Source organism: Sciurus carolinensis, chromosome 19, assembly GCF_902686445.1.
Source record: "Sciurus carolinensis chromosome 19, mSciCar1.2, whole genome shotgun sequence".
NCBI classification, from domain to species: Eukaryota; Metazoa; Chordata; class Mammalia; order Rodentia; family Sciuridae; genus Sciurus; species Sciurus carolinensis.
Genome location: NC_062231.1, coordinates 6,571,553 through 6,587,661, shown reverse-complemented (window position 1 = coordinate 6,587,661; position 16,109 = coordinate 6,571,553). Strand labels below are relative to the sequence as shown.

The window sequence follows — 16,109 nt, the reverse complement described above, 5'->3', positions numbered from 1 at the left end:
AGTCAGCAAAATGCACTTCAGAATCTTCCAGAAAGATTCCGGGCTTCCAGGAAGCCCGCGGCCCGACCCCAGGCAATCTGTGCTGCTTGCGTGGCTTTTTCTCCAGCCCGCGCTGCTCTGGAAGAGGCCCCCTCCTGCTGGCCAACGTGCGGCCTCAGCCGCTCACCGCCTGCAGGGGACACTAGGAGGGTCGCCCTGTGTTCTGCGGGCGCCTGCTGGGGGCTTGGGCCGCGGGACCACTTCCTGGGTGGGAGGCTGGTCCACGCGCTCTGATTGGCCACAGCTCTGAGCTCCGCCCCAGAGCCGCCTGGCAGCCCCACCATGGTGACCCCTGACCAGGCAAGGTGGGGTCGGCACCAGGAACCCCGACGGCAGCGCGTTTCCCATGGCCGGCGTCCAGTCACCTTGAAGGCAAGTGTGGTCACGGTCACCAGCACGGGCTGCACGGCTGTTGGCCACCCAGGCCCTGCTCCCTGCTCCCAGGGTCCTCGCATCCCGGGCACCTTGGGGCGGGTCCCTCGGCTGGTCAGCGGACTGGCTGGCGGTCACGCTGCTGCCCTCGAGGTCGCGGGGGCAGTGGGTCGGGAGCCTCCGGGCTTCCCGAGGCCACTGCTATTTTCTGCCGGGAGAACAATGCCCGGACTTCCCTGGACTTCCCGGGGCCGACAGCGCGGGGCTGGGCTGCCTCTCCGGCACCGCCTCCTCCGACAAGGACCGCGGCAGGTGACGGGCCTCCCTGACCAGGGAGCCGATGCGTGCAGAGGGCGGGGCCAGGCCTGCCGGGCGGGGCCAGGGGCAGCCCCAGCAAGGCCACGCCCCTGCCCGTGTCTGAGCGCGCGCTTCCGGGCACGTGCTGTGAGCGCGTGGCTCACGAGAACCCGCACCGCAGTCTGGTTCGCGTGCGCTGGGGCGCCGGGCCACCCGCCCTCCAAGCCTCCTCGTCCCCGTGTGAAGCACAGGCAACTGGCCACCAGCCCGCAGGGGCCCATCAGGCAGGAAGCACAGGTGGCCAGGCCTCACGCGCCACACGGGCCTGTCCCCTCCAGGACTGGCCCTCCTGCGTGGCGGGCTCCTGCCCCTGGCTCCCTGCCTCCCCTGCAGATGGACACATGGGACTGCTGCACCACTGTCCCCTGCTCTTATTCTCCTGGCGGGGACTCCGTCATCTCAGAGTGTCCCTGCTGGGTCAAGAGTGCTCACTGATGCACAGGGCTGTTAGCCCTGGGTACGCTCAGATCCAACCCACCATGGATTCAAAATATTCAAACAGAAAAAAAAATGAAACACTGCTCATGGCGAGCTGAGTGGCACATGCTTGTCATTCCAGTGGCTCGGAGGCTGAGGCAGGAGGATTGCAAGTAGGAGGCCGGCCTCAGCAATTTGGCAAGGCCCTGAGCCTCAGCGAGACCCTGTCTCTAAATAAAATATAAAAAGGGCTGGGGAGGTGGCTCAGTGGTTAGCACTCCTGGGTTCAGTCCCTGGTACCAAAAAAAAAAAGACTCTGTCCAAGTTGAGCATGGACAGATTTTGGGGGGCTCATTATTCCCAAACAATACGATCTAACAACATTTGCGTGGCGTTAGGCGTGTGGAGAAACCAGGGGAGGGTGTGACTTGTGCAGAGGGCCTGCCAGTTACAGGCCGACACCAGGTCACTGGACGGAACGGACTTGCGCATGGGAAGATTTTGCTCCCTGCACGGGGGCCCTGGAAACAGTCCCCCAGGACCGTGCATGTCCCACGTCACTGGCTGACGCCGTGTGAGGACGAGGTGAGGCGGCAGGCGACATCTCGGGCTCGGCCTGCGTGGCGCGGGGGCCTGGGTCCCGGCCGCCCGCACCCAGAACTCACTCGAGCACGTCGCGGTTGAACTGCTTCTGCCGGTTGCCCAGGAACTCGCCGATCATCTGGCGGCTGAGGCCCTTGCGCTGCAGCAGGAAGTGGGCCACGCCCACCGGGGTGTCGGGCACGAAGCCGCGCTCGATGAGGTACTGGACGCCCTTCTCAGGCTTCCTGGGGGGACAGAAGCAGGCTCAGGCTGGCTGCCGGGCCTCAGGCCCCGGCCGTGGCGGTCAGCGACCTCCCGCTCTCCTCGCATTCGCGGGTGGGGACCTGAGTCCTGCAAGGACACACTTAATAAGCACCATAAGCTGGACGAGGTGATGACCGCCTGTCAGCCCAGCAGCTTGGGAGGCTGAGGCAGGAGGATCTCAAGGTGGAGGCCAGCCTCAGCAACTCAGCAAGGTCCTCAGCAACTCAGTGAGACCCTGTCTCTAAATAAAATATAAAAAGGGCTGGGGAGGTGGCTCAGTGGTCAAGCACCCCTGGGTTCTAACCCTGGGACCAAAAAAAATAAATAAAATAAATAGATACAAAATGAAAATAAGCACCACCAAGTTCCACGTACTGGACTCCACTGCCCAGAATGGAAGCGGAGGCCCAGAGAGTCCACTTTCTAGTGGAAGCAAGAGCAGCGGCCCTGGCAGGCAGTCCTGGAGGGTTGGGACTGGGCTGGCATGCGTCCTGGGGACAGAGCCCAAGAGCCCTGTTTCCTCACAGCTGCAGCCTGTAGGTGCCCAAGGGACGCGGACAGCCAGGCCGCAGGGATGAGCCTCCGGCTGGCGCCAGGCCCAGCTCGCACTGCTGCCCTGGCCACCCTGGGCAGGGCCTGGGGGCCCGGGGCTCTAGGGCTCCAGCCCGATCCCAGGGCAGCGCCAGCCCCTCTGTCTCCTCTGCCCTCGGAGCCCGCCTATTGGGGGCAGGGCTGGCCCTTGCCAGCGTGGCAGCAGGTGCTGGAGGGCACAGAGACAGGGTGGCCGCAAAGGCTTGGGAGGACCACGTGACCCTGGAGGACACGGGAGCTCTGGCCAGGCCGCTCAGGGAGCTGCGTGGAGTCCGTGGGGCTGGGCTGTGCCCTCGTCCCCAGATGAGAGTCGCACAGACCCACCAGCCGGTTGGGCGCCCTCTCCAGAGACACTGGACTCTGCCCAGCGTCTGAAAGGAGGCCCAGTGGCCTGGAGCGCATCCAGCCCCGGGCCCACCGAGGGCCACGGTCTCCCTCAGCCAGCAGAGGGCAGTGTTCTGAGCCCTGGGTGGGGACACAGGCGGTGGCCAGAGTCCCCCTGCCCAGGCCTGGGGACGGCAGGACCCTGTGGCACGCTGCTTCCACCTCCATGGCAAGGCCACCCTCCTGGCCGCAAGGTGACCTGCTATTTTTACCCAGGATGGCCACACAGCCGAGCCTCGTCCCCAGGAGTCTGGCAGGCGGCAGTGGCCAGTCAGCTGGGGCCTGGCAGAGGTGGCAGAGCAGCGACAGGGCGCCCAGGCCAGGCCGGGTGCTCCCCTTCTTGGGGATGCGACCACGCCCACTCCTCGGCCCACACGCCGCAGCATCGGGACCTGAGGGACAGGCCACTGTCCTGGGGAGGCCACGGGAGCTGCCGCAAGGCCTGGGGGCCAGGCCAGGGTGGGACCAGGAGCCGGGCCTGTCTGGGAAGTGAGGGTCCCAGGTCCGCTGAAGACGGGCCCCTGCTGCGGAGACCCAGGCCCGGCCCCAGGCGGGGAGCACAAGGGACCTGGAGCCTGGTGACGGGCGGAGGGCACAGGGCCTGCCGGGCGGGGCGGCCGGGGCGGGCAGGAGGGACAGTTGCTGACGAGAACGGCCAGAGCCCAGTGCCGGGTTCAGCAGAGCAGAGCCCAGAGCCCAGGTCCTCAGGACCGTGGCCAGCACGGCCAGCTGGCTGCGGGTGGCAGGTGACCCAGGCTGGGGGCACGAACAGGAGCCCCTGGGCGGCTTCCTGCACAGGAGGGCGGGCCTTCCCGTGGGTCCCTGGTGGCAGCCAGCCAGGTCCTGGACACCTGCTGGTGTCCCCTGCCCAGACGGGGTGGCCCTACCAGGTGGCGACATCTTTGTCCCCGTCCCTGCAGAGCTCTGTGCTTTACAGGGCTCTGCAACCAGCCCCGCAGGAGGGAGCCGCTGCGGCCACCCGAGTCACCTGCTCGGCCCACTGGAGTGTGAGTAGACGGGCATGTGCCACTCTCAGGGACAGAGTGACCCCGACGGCCCCCACACTGGAGGGAGCACCTACGGTGGGCCAGGCTCCTCGACCAGCCTCAGAGCGCGAAGGAGGGAGAACAAGTCCGTGTACAGAGCGAGCCTGGGCCTGGCCATGCGGACTAGCTGGGTGACCCAGGGCAACTCACCTAACCTCTCTGTGCCTTGGCATTCTGGGGACGGCACAAGCACACACACGGGTTCCTGGGAAGAAGGAGCAAGCTGCTACACAGGAGGCGGTGTGCCCGCCAGCCCTCGACTCCGCTGGTTCCAGGCGGAACCAGACCTCAGTGGGCCCAGCGGCCCGGGCCAGGCGTCATCTTGGGCTGGATGGGCCAGAGGGACAGCCAGGAAGAGGCTCCTTGAGGAGGTGACAGTGAGTGGAGCAGGAAGAACAGGAAGAGGGTCCCTGGTGGTGGGAACAGCCAGTGCAAAACCCTCATCTTGGATAATTCAACAAAGGCACAGAGAGGTCAATTCACTTGGCTCCAGGGCGCCCAGCAAGATAACAAGGGCTGGCATGTGAGCCCGCTCCTCTGCCCTGGGAGGCCCGGAAGATGCACTCTGCCTCCCCGCCTGTCACTGCCACCGAGAGTCGGCTCCATCCCGCCAGGCGCACCCTCCCTCCAGCTCCCAACTGCCGCCCGCAGCTCCCCGCGGCCTGCTGGGCATGTGGTGGGGAGTCCGGCCGCCCAGCTCCCCTGCCATTGGCCTCCAGGTCTGCTCGCGGCCTCCTCTGAGGCGGGCAGAGGGCCCGTCCTGACACCCGAGGTGAGCGGAGGCAAGGGTGGCGGGAGCCGGGCCGCCTCCCTGAGCCTCTCCTGGTCACGGGCTGGGACCCGTCGGGGCCACGGGGAGCCACCGCCGGCTCCGTGTCGGGCTCAGGGAGCCCCGGCCTCTGCCCCGCCCCATCTGTGACCCCTGGACCCTCTGGCTCTGCCCCTCGCTTCGGGCCTGAGGGGCACTTCGGCTGCCACGTGCCCAGCAGGGGTCCCCACGGCTGGCAGGCTGAGCAGGCACTCGCCGAGGTCCCGCGTGGAGGGCCCTGGGATGGACGGCCAGGCTGGGGTGTCACCGGGCCCTGCAGGGCAGGCCGCCTCCCCGCACCCTCGGCCACTTCCCCAGCTCCCACCTCCAGGCGGGGCCCGAGTGGACGTGGCTCCAGCTGCTCCCGAGGGCCGTGGGGGGCCCAGCGGGCGGGACCGGCCCTCCCACGCCTGGCGTCCCCCCTCCTGGTTCCCAGACGCCCGGGAGTCAGGGCCGGGGTGCCAGCAGGGGGTGGCAAGGGGCCCCTGTCGTCAAGAACAAGCCCGCTGGGCACCAGCAGCGGGCAGCAGGGGAGCCCGGCCCAGCCCGCCCTCCACGCCCGGCCTCCCCAGAGGCGTCACGGGAAGGTCCCCTGGGGTCGAAGGGCGGCACCCAGTCCCGGGTCACCTCACCCCAACGGGGCTCCGGGGAGGCCTGGCTCAGGAGGCGCTGTCCCCAAGCAGGACCCGGATGGGGGCCACAGAGGGGGCGGCTTTGTCACTGGGGGCTCGGGCGAGGATTCTCCAGGGGTGGGAGAGGATGGCGTGTGACAAGGTCACCCAGACCCTGGCCAGAGTCGGGGGAGGGCCGTGAGAGCGAGGCCTGCGCCCTGGGGTGAGCAAGGAGGTGACAGGCTGGGTCCCTGCCGGTATCCAGTGGAGCACTGAGTGCCGACCCCAGGTGCCCCTGCTGTGCTGGCCTCTTCCCAGGTCAGGGCCTCCTGGTCTCCATTCACAGACCTGTCACCTAGGGACCAGGCGGCCAGACCACCGCAGACGCCATGCGTTTCAAAAGCGTGTGTCTGGGAGTCGGGGGTCTCAGGGCCCAAGCCCGGCCTCCTTTCCTATCAGCTGTGTGGTCCTCTCGGAACCTCGGTCTCCTCCTCTGTGGAGTGGGTAGGTCCCAGGGAGCAACGGCAGCTCCTCCCACCGGCCACCTGTCAGGGCCCTCGCTGGGCCTGGGGCCTGGAAGCTGCCTTCGCTGGCAGGTACAAGGGGCACAAGAGCCCCAGCAGGTCCCCTGGGAGGCAGGCTCCCGGCCGGGCTCTTTGTCCCTCCGTGTCTAGTGCTCTGCAAGCCCTGGGCACAGAGGCCTTGTGTCTACTTCCAGGTGTGACCAGTGAGGCTCAGAGCGCAGGGAGTGGCCCAGGTCCCGCAGCTGCTCCGTGGCGGAGTCAGCCCCTCCTGCCTGTGACTCCTGGATCCCCTCCCCCTCCTCAGGCCGCTGGCCAGATGTGGGGGGTCTGGGGGCAGCAGGCTGGGCAGCTGGGGAACATCTGGATGCAGGCGGGCCTCGGCTGCCGCCTCCGCTGGCGGGCTCTCCCTCTGAGGGGACATCACACCGACCCGTGAGTGACACGAGGGTGGCCCAGCCTGGCACGGCTCAAGCACCCAGCTCTGCTTCACCTCTACAGGGACCTGCCAGCCACCTCCGGCCCCAGCTATCTCCTCGCTGGGCTGCCATCATGACCCCACTGTGCACAGGAGGACGCCAGCGGGCAGCCCGAGGGACCAAAGCACCCACAGACGGGCCTCCCCATGGCACCTGTCACCTGCATAAAGGGGTCAGGTTTCCCAAGTGCATCTCTGAGCTACAGGCCACGCCAGGGTCCACCAGGATCTGGCAGGAATCCTAACCGGTTGGTTGGAAGTTCTCACAGAAGCACAGCTGCCAACGAGCAAGACGATTTTTCAAAAGAATGGAGGAGCTGGGTGCGGTGGCGCACACCTGTAAATGTAGCAACTCGGGAGGCTAGGGCCGGAGGACCACAAGTTGGAGGCCAGCCTCAGCAACTCAGGAGACCTTATCTCGAAAATTAAAGTTAAGGGCTGGGGGTGTAGCTCAGGGGTAAAGCACCCTTGGGTTCAATGCCTGGTCCAAAAGAAAAAAGAACAAAGGAGAAGGTGCCTGTCCTGATAAGAAAATATGTAAAAGCACAGTGGTTAAATCTGATGTGAGGGCTGGGGACGTGGCTCAGCCGCACCCACGTGACTTGCCTAGCACACATGCGGCCCTGGGTTCCATCCAGAGCACCACAAAATAAATAAATAAAACATGAAAAGAGAAAGTCACCAAACAGACCACGTAACACAGCACAATGACTTCCAGAAGAGAGCAAAGTTCCAAGATGGGGAATGAGTGGGAGGCTGAGGCGGGAGGATCACAAGCTTTGAGGCTGGCCTCAGCAACTTAGCGAGACCCCGTCTCAAAATAAGACAAAATTTAAAAAAAAAAAGGGACCGAGCAGGTTCCCATGGGCTCATTTATGAAATGCAAATTACATCTCAAAGAAAAAACTCTCCAAAAACACAAAGGCAAGAACGCAAGCGATGGGCAGGGAAAATCTGTCCCTGGACAAGCCTCGGGTCCTTAAGCACCCACGGGAAGGACACGCCCTCTACAGGACAGCCAGCCAACAGGAAGGGGGCCACGACCCAAGCAGCTCAACAGCAGGGCACCCGGGACGCACTCTGTGCTCACTGGGCAGAGGGACGCGGTGGCACCAAGTGTGGCCAGAGCGTGGGGGACGCCGGCGCTGTCCCATCCAGAGGCGCAGGGTGGCGGTGGGCACAGCACCGTGAGGGGACTGCCGGTCCAAGTCACCCGCCAGGCCCCGGAGGATGCTGGCCCGGATCCCGGAGCAGCAGCTCACTCTGCGTTCTGGCCCCGCCCACGCACCCCGCCCACACGCCCCGCCCAGCGAGGGGAGCGCCCCGCCCAGCCCACCTTACAGATGCTCGGCCGCAGCCTGAGGCCCCGCTGCCCCGCGCACCCACAGGCCGCCTGGCCCTGGGCTCTGTCCCCAGGAGGCCACGTGAGGCACCCCGGCAGAGGGGAGGTGCCCAAGATGCAGTTCTCAACCCAGGCCCTGGTTCCCGCGTCCCCGGAACCCCACCTGACATCCAGACGCACCCAGGTGCTCCCGCCTAGAGGAAGCAGAGGCCCAGGAAGTGTCGCCAATGGCCAGCCTCCAGGGAGGCCACTCCGGAATGGCATCCCATGACCCCCGATCCCCGGGGCGTGGGGATGAGGGAAACGACGTCCCGCTGAGGCCGAAGGACAGCCTGCGCTGCCCCTCCTCCGGGACTCTGGCTATCCTGGGCCCTGCTAAGAACGGCGGCCTCCAAGCCCGGCCTCCCGCAGCACGAGGCCCCGCGGTGGGCCGCCACTCACTTGTTGAAGAGGTTGAGGCCGATGCGGTAGTGCCGCTTGCGGATGACGTCGTTGCTGAAGGCGGGCGAGTCCCAGCTGTTGCGCGTCTCCTTGTGGTAGGTCTGCTTGCTGAGCGTCTGCTCCCGCAGGCTGTCGCGCGACGAGGACTCGGAGCTGCAGTTGATGGTGTCGTTGGAGTTGGACGTGCTGTTGACGCTGTCGTTGTCGCCGTCCGAGTAGTCGGACTCCGAGCGGCTCTGCCGGTTGGCCGAGCCGTTGATGGCCAGGTGACCCTCCAGGGCCCGGGGCGGCCGGGGCCGCAGCTCGGGCTCGTCGCGCGCCAGGCCCTTGGGGACGTGGGGCGCGTGCTTGGGGCTGCCCTGCGGGCCGGGGCCGCGCTCGTAGGCGCCCTGCCGCTTGAGCGAGCCGCGGTCCGAGCGGTCGCTGAGGTCCACCGAGCTGTCGCTGGGCGGCTCGATGGTGAGCAGCGGCAGGTGCTCGGCGCGCAGCCGCGGCTCGGGCCGCTCCAGCGAGGGCGTGCTGCGGCAGCTGGTGTCCGTGTCCGCCTTGTCGTCCTTGGGGGCCAGCGCCCAGTAGTCGGGGGCGGCGCCGGGGGCGCGCTCGGCGGCCTGCGCCCGCGGCAGGGGCGGCGACAGCTCCTCCTCGTCGATGTAGAGCGTCACGTCGCTGTAGGAGGCCGTCATCTCGTCCAGCGGGTGCCGCTCGGTGCGCAGCGCGGGCTGCGGCTCGGCGTCGCGGGCGCGGGCGCGCTCGGGCGCCTCCTCGGCGTGCAGGCTGCGGCAGTTGAGCGCGTCGTCGATGGACTCGGCCAGCGACTTCACCTGCCGCGAGAAGGCGTCCTCCAGCTCCGTGATGGCGTCCGCGAAGTCGCTGGACGGCGCCGGGGACTTGAGCGTGGCCGGCGGCTCCCCCAGCTCGGCGCACTCGGGGGGCACCAGGGCGCCCAGCGGGGCGCCGTCGTTGGTCACCGAGACCTGCTTGCCCTCGAAGTAGGAGCTGTGCACCTTCTCGGGCCCCTCGAAGGAGAACTGCATCCTCATGTTGGACAGCACGATGCGGCGCGACATGCGGTTCTCGGACATGGAGCTGCGCAGGCGCTCGAAGTTCTTGTTCATCTGGTACTGGCGGAACGCCGTCTGGATGGTGCGGGCCGCATGGCGGGTCACCAGGCGCCCCCCATACTTGCGTTCTAGCATCTCCACCTGGGGGAGGAGGAGAGAGTGAGGGCAGCCCGGGTCCCCACCCTCCACCGGGGACTGAACCCAGGGCGCTGAGTCACTGAGCCACGTCCCAGCCCTTTTCATTCTTTACTTAGAGACAGGTCTCCCTGAGTTGCTGAGGCTGGCCTCAACCTCGTGATCCTCCTGCCTCAGCCTCCCAAGCCACTGAGATGACCGGTGTGCACCACCTCACCCAGCCTCCTCCTCATCCTGTAGGGAAGTGACCTGCAAGGGCCTCAACGTGCCCCCAGACAACGACTGGGGGAGGCTTGCAGGTTCTGGGGTCAAATTAGATGGGAAATGCCACATCAAAGGGGAAGCATGGTTATTCCCTTGCAGGACTTCTCAGAGCCTTTATGAGGTGGCAGGAGACTATGGGCTGAGCTTCCCAAATGTCTTCAGTCACAGACACCCTTGGCCCTGACACAGCTTAGGGTACACAGCTTCATCAGAACACCTCCAGGAGCCAGGCACCATGGCGCATGCCTGTCATCCCAGCAGCTCGGGAGGCTGAGGCAGGAGGATCTCAAGTTGGAGGCCAGCCTCAGCAACTCAGTGAGGCCCTGAGCAACTCAGCGAGACCCTGTGTCTAAATAAAATATAAAAAGGGCTGGGGATGTGGCTCAGTGGTTAAGCACCCCTGGGTTCAGTCCCTGGAACTCCCCCCCCTCCGAAAAAAAGGATGAAAACACAACACCTCTAGGGGCGCCAGAGAGGTGAAGCCAGCCTCTTAGGGGACAGGGAACCTGAGGCATATGCAGGTTAGGACACGTGCCCAACACCCAGTAAGGTCCTGAGTGCTGGCGATGGGCACCATGCTTCAAGGTCAAGTGTCCATTTTAATCTCAGCTCTGCCCTTTGGAACCAAAGAGCCTCAGTTCCCACCTGCGCAATGGAGGCAGAAGCTGAGCCTGCTTCCTACGCCGCCCGTACGCCCGACGGCTCATGCCAAGCATGGGGTGGGCATGGGCAGAGCCCAGCTGCAATCCTGCAGGCACCCCACTGCACAGATGGGCCGACTGAGGCCAGACAAGGGCCCCCCACACACCCGCTGGCCCGCAGGCCTTCCCATGCGATGCACCAGCGTCCCCTGGTGGGACAGCCAGCCTTCCCCGGACCCGAGGCCCACACGCGCATGCGTGGCCAAGGCTCCCCAAGGGCTCCCCAGGCCTTGCTGAGCCAGAAAGCAGCCCGGCCCTGCGGCCAGAGCTGGGAGGGAGGCGTCCGAGACGAGCCAAGGGGGGCGACTGGCGTCCTGCCGAGCCAGGCCCTCTGGGTGCTGGGGACAACGGGCATCCGACGCCCGGCCAGGAGAGGGCACGCACCCGGCCAGCACCAGCACCAGGGCCGGGGCCGGAGCGGCAGCCTCTGCAAAGCCCAGCTTCTCCACACGCCGCGCGGGAGGGGGCGGGCAGAGCCGCGGGGACCCTGGTGACTCTTCCAGGCGCAGCTGGGCCAGAGGCGCAGGGTGGTTCTGCTTCCCCTCTCCTCTGAACGCCGTCCAGGTGCCCGCGCGTCCACCTCTGCAGGCTGAGCTTGTGTGGGGTGTGAGCCTGACGGGCTCTCCCACCCCAGCTTCCCAGAGCAGGCAGGGAGAAGGGCCCGCGTGGCCGCACAGGTCACAGAGCCGGCCCTGGGGCAGCTCTCCCCAGGCCTCACGCGCCTGAGGGAAACTTCTGGAACAGCCTCAATAAGGAACCGAGAGGTGTGCCCGCCCACAAAGCAGAACTGCTGCCTCTCAAGGACTTGGGGACAGCCCCGGACACCCACCCCGGCCTCTGCTCTTAGGGTCAGGAAACCCCCAGAAGCTGGAGGGCCAGAGGCCGGAAGGAGAATGCACTCACTCCCCTCGGGGCTCCTTCCACTAAAACGGGCAGCCATGGCCCAGACGTTTAGCTCCTGTGGAGCAGAGCATCCGGCAAGTCCTGCAATCTGCCTGGTTACCATTTTTGCCTTGCTTGCTGGGAAGCTCAGTGGAGCACAGAATGCCCTGTGCCTGTCAATGTCACCTCCTCTGCTGCCTCTGCACCACCTGTTCCCTCACAGATCCCAGGCTCATGCTGGCCTCGAAACCTTTGCACCTGCTGTCAGCTCTTTGGGGAACACCCGGTTCTCATGTTGACCACCCTTATTTGATGCTGCTGCCATGCAGTCGCTCTATTTCTTTCCTGTTTTGGATTGAACCCAAGGCATCCCACCACTGAGCCCTGTCCCCAGCCCTTTCTACTTTTTAGTTTGAGACAGTCTCACTGAGTTGCTTACGGCCTTGCTAAGTGGCTGAGGCTGGCCTCCAACTTTGAATCCTCCTGCCTCAGCCTCCCAAGTCGCTGGGATTTTAGGTATGCACCCAGCAAGTCACTCTATTTCCCCCCAATTTTCTAATCCTTTTTCAGAATTCAACTGCTCCCCGCTGTTGCAGTGTGGGGGACGGAACCCAGAGGCTGACACACACCAGGCTAGCACTGCACCACTGGGTTCTAGCCCCCCAAACTGCCTGTCGACGGTTCACTGGCTCCTGCGCCAGGGTGGATGTAGGGATGGCAGCCTCACCTTGGGCCCCGCTGATGCCCAGCAGGCAGCTCGATGCCTGTCCCCTGGGGCCTCGGCTTCAGGCAGCTCACCTCATCCCCACAGGCCCCAGAAGCCTCACCCTCCCGCTCCTCCCTGAGTGATCCCGCCACGGCCGTCTTCTCCTAGGAACCTTCGTGAGCCACTCTGGATGGGGACACAGCTGACACGCAACAGAGACTGTTTTGCCTGCTGTTGGCCTGGTCACGGGGTAAGGGACAGGGTGTGGGGGTGGTTTGCGCCAGCTCCCTCCTCGGTCCCAATCCACAGGGGGCATACGGAGAGGGAGCAGAGCTAGGTGGCAGGGCCAGCCAGGGACGCAGGCTGAGGACAGGGCTGGGAGGGGCCTCCTGGACCCTGGAGGGGACGTCTCCCCCTCCCTAAGAAAGTCGGGGGGTCTCTCAGCCCAGACCTCTGCTCCTTTAGGGACAAACAGGAAGACGGAAGCAGAGGGCAGTCCAGGCCAGGGCTAGGCGTGGGCAGGAGGGCCGGTGACTTCTGCAGATGGTCCCTGGGGCTCCCGGGAAGGGGGCAGAGCCAGGTGGGCCGAGGAGTCTGCCCGAGGCCTGGTGCGCGGGAGCCGGAAGGCTGGACAGACCACCGCTGCCCGCCCTGCAAGCTGCCGGCTCCCTCCTGGCAGCGGGCTCCTCCGAGCCCGGGGTGCTCAGCGCTCCGCCCACCCAGGGGCTCGCTCACTGCGACCGGGGTCTTCCGAGCACCACCCGGGCCCTGCCACCCAGGGCCTCTGGCTGCCTTGCTGACCCTGACCCAGCAGCCCAGCAGGACAGAGCACTCACTGCCGCCCGCCCTCAAGAGGCTGCTCCTGGCCCCTCCTGGGTCTGCGCACCACGCCACTCGCGGTGGCTCTGGGCCCTGCCTCTGAGCAGGAGTGCAGCCAACCGCGGCTCCACTTCTCTGGAGACCGGGGCTCATCGACCAGAGCAGGACACAAGAACCCTCCAGGCCACCACGTCGTTGGAAGCCCTCTGTCCCGGGGGGGTTGGGGCTCCCTCCCTTGGTCCTGTCCTGGGCCCTCCACGGTGTGCCAGGGAACCTGTGGACACCCAGATGCCAGCGTGGCCCCCAGATCCGTGAAGGACAGAGAAGCCAGTACAAGTGTCACTGGAAGAGGGCTCCGAGGGAGTCCCCAGGGTGGCCTTCGCGCGAGGCCACCAGAGCCAGCTCCCGCGGGGCGCCGCCTACCTGCTTGTCCTGCAGGTCGGAGGAGAGCTCATAGCTCTCGGAGAGCGAGCGCGAGCGCTTGATGGCGTCCTCCTCGGCCTGCTTGCGCAGGATGGACGTCGAGTGCTGCAGCCGGGGCCTGCGCGTGCGCGGCGGCCCCGCGTAGGGCCCATAGGCGCCGGCCGCCTGCTCGTACTGGTCCGCGCCGAGGCCGGGGCCGGGCACTAGCGCGCCCTGGTGGTAGGCCGACGGGCTGTCCAGCGGCGTGCCGCTCTCGCTGCTGGGGGCCTCGCCCTCGACGCTGCGGAGAAAGGGGGACAGAGCTGCCTGAGCGGGGAACCAGAGCCCGGCGGGAGGCCACCTGCTGCCCCGCTTCCTCCCGCACCCCCGCCGAGTCCCCCGGCCCCACGGGGACCCTCTGCTCGGACTTGGTCTCCCCAGGAAAACCCGCCGCGCCCTTCAGTGACTCCTGTTCACCATCAGGCCTCCCACGCCAGCGCCGCGGCTCCCCAGGACGCGGCCTGGGTCACTGGGCTGCTGGTAGCCCCCAGCCCTGGTGCAGATCCGGCACCTAGTAGGTGCTCAGTAAATACGGCCTGGGTAAGTGGGTCCTGTCACCTCTCCCCACCTGGATCACATACGCCCTCAGCGCCTGCACTTTTTTAACACAGGGCTTCCTTAAGTGGCTGAGGCTGGCCTCCAACTGGCCAGCCTCCTGCCTCAGCCTCCTGAACTGCTGGGATGACAGGTGCGGGCCACCGTGCCAGGCTTAAGAGAGGGTGTTTACAAAGGTAATTAAGTTAAAATAAGGACATTAGGGTGGACCCTAATATAACATGACTGGGGACCTAAGGAGAGGAAATGGGGACACAGATGTGGACGGCAGAAGCACTGTGAAGACAGGCCTGGAAAGCCAGCTGGCCTCCCTTTGCCTGGAGCCTGGCCTCCAGAACCCGGCAAGAAGGAGGATTGTGTGCCGCACCCCCGTGGCATGGCTCTGGCGCTCTGCGGACGTTTTCCCTGAATCCTGAACACCCGCGTGCGGAGGAAGGGCCAGGGCCCGTACCAGGGCGAAGGCGGCGGCCGGCAGCCACCAGAGCTCACGCAGCCTGCTGCGGCCCCTGCGCTCCCTGCCTCACGCGCCCACACCCTCCTGACAGCCGCGGATGCTGAGAGGGCGGGCCGGCTGCCGGGGACAGAAGTCACCACTGTAACCTCCTGCCCCTGCCAGCTCCCTGGCCCTGGGACATCACTCACCCAGGGCTGGACGGGACTTGGTCCCCTGGTCCCTGGGGCAGGGTGGCGGTCTTGCTGGGTGGCCCCCAGGAGGGAAGGAACCGTGAGCGCCCCCTTTCCCGGGCCCCTCCTTCTGAGCAGCGGGACACCCTGCGTCCCACAGCCAGCCCACTGCTGGGCCGCTGCTGCCCCGCTTCCATTCCCTGCTGCTCCCGGGGCCTGGGGACCCTGTGCCAGCGGCCAAACCCCGTGGGGGCCCAGGAAAGGGGCCCCGGAGCAGAGCCGGTGCAGGAGGGAGCCCGGCCGGACCCAGCTCGGCGCTGAGCCGGCCGCCGGGCCCACCAAGCTCAGCACCCGTGCTCTGGCTTGCGTGTGGGGATAGTGTCCGCTCCAGTCACCGGCTCTGGCCTCCAGGGACGTTTCGTCACGTCCCTAGGGGCTAAGGTGTGACGGAGGCCCTTCCTCGGGGTCTGGCCCTGCCCATGTGGCTGTGGACTGGGGTCTGACCTCCCCTGCCGGGCCTCGGGGCCCCTCTGTGGCGCTAAGCCTGCAGGACCCTCCAGAGCCCCGCGCCCTCCCCTGCGCCCCCGCCTCAGGGCCGGCGCTCGGAGGGACGGGAGCAGCTGACGCTCTGTGCGTCTGCGGCAGCGAGTGAGCCCCACTTTTGACAGGAGGCCCTCGATCCTCAGAGGACGGCAGGGAAGTCCCAGGCTGCCCAGCCTCCGAGCCGAGCCTCCACTCCCGGCCGGGGGTCGCTGCGCTCTGTGCTGATCGGCGTCCCAGGAAGCACGGCATGAGTACCGCCTCCCGCAACAGGACCCGCGCGGCTGAGCCCGAGGCCGAGGGGACGCGGCCTTGACCGGACGGCCCTGTCCGCCCAGCTGGCCCCAGGACAGGCGCACAAGGGCAGGCGCGGCGCTGCTCCCGCTCGGGAGGGGCGGAGGCCCGGCCTGCCGTGAACGTGGCCATTGCTGCTCTTCCCAGTTGGCAGCAGCTTGGGCAGAGAGGGCCGAGGACAGGGAAGCAGGGGACGGCCAGTGAGCTTGGGAAGGCCTGGCTGCCGGGTGGCCGGGGGTGTGGGGCTGGGGGAGGGGCACCTCGGGGATAAAAGGAGACGAACGTGGTTAGGAAAGCAGGGGCTTTCCCACTGCACGAGCCCAGAATCCCTACGCTGGGATGCTTTGGACAGCAGTTCCAGAATGTTCTAGGGAGAAAGGGCCAGGGCTCTCCTTAAGAGCATCCCCTCCAGGAAGGGAAGTTCTGACAGTCACCCACAGCCTGCCCCCTGGACCCTGGGCATCATCCCTTTGTCCTGCATCCCCTGCCAACTGCCAACCTCATTCAACTGTCACCAAGTCTAGTCAAAAGTCTACACAGAAGCCAGGCACGGTGGTGCACGCCTGTCATCCCTGCGGCTCAGGAGGCTGAGGCAGGAGGATCGCAAGTTGGAGGCCAGCCTCAGCAACTTAGCGAGGCCCTAAGCAACTCAGTGAGACCCTGTCTCTAAATAAAATATAAAAAGGGCTGGGATGTGGCTCAGTGGTTAGCACCCCTGGTTCAATCCCAGTACCAAAAAGGAAGTGGATGCAGACACTATTCCCTCAAGGGTGGGACGTGGCCCTTCCAAACTGCAAGAAAAAGACAGAAAAC

At 66.1% G+C, this 16,109-nt stretch overlaps 1 protein-coding gene across 17 annotated transcripts in view; it reads right to left on the bottom strand.

Annotated features, from left to right (window-relative positions):
- Positions 1–16,109, bottom strand: part of Iqsec1 (IQ motif and Sec7 domain ArfGEF 1) — a 297,078-nt gene that overhangs the window by 22,620 nt on the left and 258,349 nt on the right. For all 17 annotated transcript variants that reach the window (XM_047534518.1, XM_047534512.1, XM_047534520.1 and 14 more), the window contains 3 exons: positions 13,245–13,524; positions 8,254–9,455; positions 1,851–2,012 (listed from right to left, as the gene is read on the bottom strand). In XM_047534518.1, the coding sequence (XP_047390474.1) occupies positions 1,851–2,012; positions 8,254–9,455; positions 13,245–13,524 (1,644 nt within the window). The remainder of the gene's footprint in view (positions 1–1,850; positions 2,013–8,253; positions 9,456–13,244; positions 13,525–16,109) is intronic.